The following is a 4,736-nucleotide window of genomic DNA, read 5'->3' on the forward strand; positions in this document are numbered from 1 at the left end:
GGAGTTTTCAGAGGTCAGACCAGGACGTGGCATGGTTTACATTTCTTCAGCCACATTCCACTGGCCAGAACTCAGCCCATGATTCTGTCTGACCGCAGGGGAGACTGGGAAATGTAGTCTTACTATGTGCCCAGGAGGGAAAGGAATTGAATTTGAAGAACAGACACATGGGTGTTGCCATGAATGCCACACGCTTTGGCCACATGTGGCTCCAGGGGTGCTGTATGCAAAGGGCTGCCTGGTGCCGTCAGTGACAACAGAACGAAGGTCAAGAAGTGAAGACAGGGGTGCCTAGCGAAGCTCCGGAGGCGGCGGCCACAGACCCAGCGGTGTGCAGAATTATAAGGCTGTCTGCTGAGATTTGAAGAATGGCAACAAAAGAAAGTATCAGCATCTTTTATAACATTTCTTTTTTTTTTTTTTTAATAAATTTATTTATTTATTTATTTTTGGCTGTGTTGGGTCTTCGCTTCTGTGCGAGGGCTTTCTCCAGTTGCGGCGAGCGGGGGCCACTCTTCATCGCGGTGCGGGGGCCACTCTTCATCGCGGTGTGCGGGCCTATCACTGTCGCGGCCTCTCCCGTTGCGGAGCACAGGCTCCAGACACGCAGGCTCAGCAGTTGTGGCTCACGGGCTTAGTCGCTCCGCGGCATGTAGGATCCTCCCAGACCAGGGCTCGAACCCGTGTCTCCTGCATTGGCAGGCGGACTCCCAACCACTGCACCACCAGGGAAGTCCAGTATCAGCATCTTTAGTTCAGCATCCCTGGCTGTGGGATATGTAGATTCACTTCTACCTGAGAATCCTCTGCAGGAACAATTTTAAAATGCTTGGAACTATATGTTGAATAATTATACAAAGTTCCAGATTGCAACATGGGGATCCCTCATAGTGCATGAGGTCCTTTATTACTTGCTCTGTTTACCTGGATTTTTGTTTCAATTTATACCTTACATGAAAAAGTACAAAATTCAAAAGGATAAACCAGAAACGTGGGAAAATCAGTGGAAATATTTTAAAGTACTTCTCTTTAATCGCTTTTGTATCCAGCTTCTTTGATTTGTGGAACCTATTATTTTACAGAGTATTTCAATATTCCTTATGATTGGGAAACAATGCCACGATGGTACATGCTTTTGGCAAGATGCTTTGGCTGTGCAGTGATTGCGGATACCTGGCACTATTTCCTGCATAGGCTCTTAAACCACAAAAGAATACATAAGCATATTCATAAAATTTGTCATGAGTTTCAGGCTCCATTTGGAATGGAAGCTGAATATGCACATCCTCTGGAAACCCTAATTCTTGGAACTGGATATATCATTGGAATCATGCTTTTATGTGATCCTGTTATTCTTCTTTGGGCCTGGATGACCGTTCATTTGACAGAAACTGTTGATGTCCATAGTGGTTACGACATTCCTCTCAACCCTTTAAATCTCATTCCTTTCTATGCTGGGTCTCAGCATCACGATTTCCACCACGTGAACTTCATTGGAAACTATGCTTCGACATTTACATGGTGGGATAGACTTTTTGGAACAGACTCTCAATTTATTGCCTACAATGAGAAGGTGAAGAAGGTTGAGAAAAAGACTGAATAAACATCTCACATAAATCTTCCTGAAGTTACACATTTCCTGAATTGAAGCTCATAGCTAACATTGCTTCTGGGGAGTGGAAATAAACATGTGTCTTGGTTGCTAAGTGATAAAAAGAACATTAACAACTTTTAATTATCTCCCTAGTGGGAACTTTTATATGTTTAAGTACAGTTTCCCTGAGGAAGCTTTAAAGGCCATGTTGCTAACCTTACAACAAAGGATTTAAGTAATGGAAGGAATATTAATGTATGTCTTTTCCCCAAGTTGTACCATAGGCCTGAAGCTGAAATTGGTCTTCAAACCTTCTAAATATATAGTGGCCATTTCAAGAACTCTTAGTAGTATTGAACTTGTAAACACTTTTTTGGAATTTGCTTAAAGATCAAATGCCATGGGTTGAACCACACCAATCTGTATAGTGTGAGTGAATCCTGACTCTGAAATAGCCAGCACTGGGAATTTCTACTCTTATCTGGAGCTGACCAGTTTGGGGTGATTCTCTTTCTTTGAGAAGTCCTTTTTGATTGCAATGTACTACTCTTATCTATAAATTAAGGCACTTCTGAATTGATGAAAGACTATTTTAGTCTAAAGGTTTTCAGGTTACTTGAATTTTTTAAACACTGAGCTTTATTTCTGCTATTTACCCTTTCTTTTTTGTGCATCAAGTGTTCATCATACTTAAAGCTGTATCTTGAAACTCTGTGTACTGACTTGCTGTATTTGCACTTGGAGCTATTGAAATAAACGTGATTTTGTTTGAAAAAAAAAAAAGAAGAAGTGAAGACAGGGTGGGCACACCAGCAGGGGCCGGGGAGTTGTGAGAGCACAGAGTGTCCTCTTAGTCACCCACTAGGCTCAGCAGGAGGCCTTGCTCATCCGATGAGCTCACCTTGGGCCTAGGGCTATGCAAGATCACCAGCAGCACCCCCCATCCTCCCCCGAGCTGGCCAGGTCCCCCTTCTCCAGGCCAGGCCCTGGACAGATGGTCCAGCAGCTTTGGCCATAGCTGCTCTGGCCAGGGGTAACACACAGGCCCTGATGTCCCTAGGAGTAGGCCACACTCCTCCCCTCCCCCCAGCTGGGCAGGCCCAAGGGTCGCAGTGCTGAGCCCCCAGCCTGTCTGTGACTGGATACAAGTGGCTGATTTTCTTTTCCGATTTAACCCTGAGGTATAAAAATCACCAAATTATGTCCCAAAGCCAAGGACAAATTATTTGGTCCAGAGAAGTCACATGACTTAGCCCTGGTCAGAGTGACGCAGACTCTGTCTGTCATGAGGGAGGAAGGGGTGGGAAAGGAAAAGAGCGTTCTAAGAGGAAGCATGTGCACACCTGCGCTGGGGCCCACCCAGTGTACTCCCCAGAGAGCAGAGTAGAGGAGATGCCAAGGTCCCAGCCCTGGGTCCCAGGAGAACAGGTATCCCTGAGGCCACAGGACCCGGTGCGGTGGGAATGGGGCTGCAGTAACCACCCTGCATTGCCTCCACATGTCTCTGTGCGGGTTGGGGGAGGGCCCCGGAAGGCAAGGACCTGAGTCTCAATCTGATTCTCTCACCACTTGCAATGGGTCCTTAAGCAACGCCCCACCCTTCCCGGCCCGAACCTCAGCTGACTCATCGGTCCAGGGAGATCTGACCACATCCCGCACAGGTAACACAGAATGATCCATTTTCTTCCAGGGGGAAGAAAATTTTAGAATTCAACATATATGTGTCCACGTGTTTTTCTATTTAAAAGTAAGAAAGGAATTTAGCTCTACTAATATTTAACATAAAAATTGACCCAGGCACCCCAACTCAGTCTGTTTTGGTCAGTCGTGTCCTCCACATTAGTCAATGTCTGGAAGGAGGTGCAGTCACTCCATCAGGCAGAGAACTTGAGGAGGGCACCCCCACTCTATCACTCAACTTCCAACCTATGGGAACATGTTGCCATTTACATATGCCCAGTTCAGTGGAATTCACAGATTGCAATGTCTGATTCAAACTAAATTAACCTGCCTTAGAAAAGGACAAGTGGCCTAAAAAGATTTCTGCCAAGAAACGGCAAGAAAGTAGACACACTTCCCCTGATCCTAGGCCACGATTTCATCTGACATTTCAGGAAGGAAAAGCAAGGGTCGCGTGTTGAGTGTTCCAGCAGAGATTTCCAAAAGTGAAATCTTTTTTCATGAGGATAAGGGTGAAGTTTAAACAGTCGTTAAGGAAGTAATTTTTTTGGAAGGACTATAGTATGAGAGGGAATTTAGAGATAACGTTGAAAAGTGTTCCTATTGCTTATATGATTTTATTGCTGAAAACCTTGTGTGTTCCCAAGATCTTTCATATCTACCCTTCAAAGAAAACAAAAAGGAATTTTTAACTTGTTTAAAAACCTTCCAAATGAAGAGTTTGAGTGAGTGTAAAATCCATTTGGTGAAAGTATTAAAATGCAACACATTCCAATTTCTTTGCAGGAAGAACTGATTGACATGAGAGAAGATGGAAATTTGAAAGTCAATTGTGAACAGAACCTTTGCATAATTGGTGGATGGCAATGAAAACTGAAAAATGAATGTCATGGTTTAATGAGCAGAGCCCACAATGCACCTCATCCGTCTGGATCTAGATATTTTCACGAGGCCTCCTTTTCAGCTGTGACAGCCTTTCAAACTGAATATTGAAATAAACCGTACTTAGTACCAGACATTCAAGTCACTGTGTGAAACCATGATCTTCAAAAGTAAAGAAGGATATTCAATGGTGTCGCTCTCGCTATGAGAGCAAAAAGGGATTTTAGGCCATTATGAAATGAAATGCCATAAAAATTTCTTTAAAACGGTTTTTATTTATTACCTCTTTCATTTCTAGTTATATAGTTTTATAATGTGCGCAAAGTAATAATATACATAGTGTCTAGTTTATTCATATATTATAGTGTACCTAATATTTTATAATAGATATACTTTTGTAATGTACATGCTATTGTATATTTACGTATATAGTTCATGTTTATGATTTATTAGGTTCTATGTATATGATTTATAAACAAATAGGTATCAGGGACGCCTGCTCAACATTTTTTACTGGTGATGTATGAACAATACAGTTTGAGTTCCGGGTGACGGCAATGCCCAAGGGGCCCCTCCAGCT

At 43.1% G+C, this 4,736-nt stretch overlaps 1 protein-coding gene across 1 annotated transcript; it reads left to right on the forward strand.

The window, feature by feature from the left end:
• Nucleotides 1–754: 754 nt before the first annotated feature.
• LOC103000174 (methylsterol monooxygenase 1-like) lies at nucleotides 755–2,332 on the forward strand. Its single transcript, XM_057536346.1, has one exon. It carries the CDS (start codon nucleotides 1,115–1,117, stop codon nucleotides 1,601–1,603), a length of 489 nt encoding a protein of 162 aa, XP_057392329.1. The 5' UTR covers nucleotides 755–1,114; the 3' UTR covers nucleotides 1,604–2,332.
• The last annotated feature ends 2,404 nt before the right edge of the window (nucleotides 2,333–4,736 follow it).

Source organism: Balaenoptera acutorostrata, chromosome 20, assembly GCF_949987535.1.
Source record: "Balaenoptera acutorostrata chromosome 20, mBalAcu1.1, whole genome shotgun sequence".
In the NCBI taxonomy this organism is placed as follows: Eukaryota; Metazoa; Chordata; class Mammalia; order Artiodactyla; family Balaenopteridae; genus Balaenoptera; species Balaenoptera acutorostrata.

Excerpts from the sequence above, each read along its gene's own strand:
- LOC103000174 (XM_057536346.1), top strand. The coding sequence starts at position 1,115 with ATGCCACGATGGTACATGCTTTTGGCAAGATGCTTTGGCTGTGCAGTG.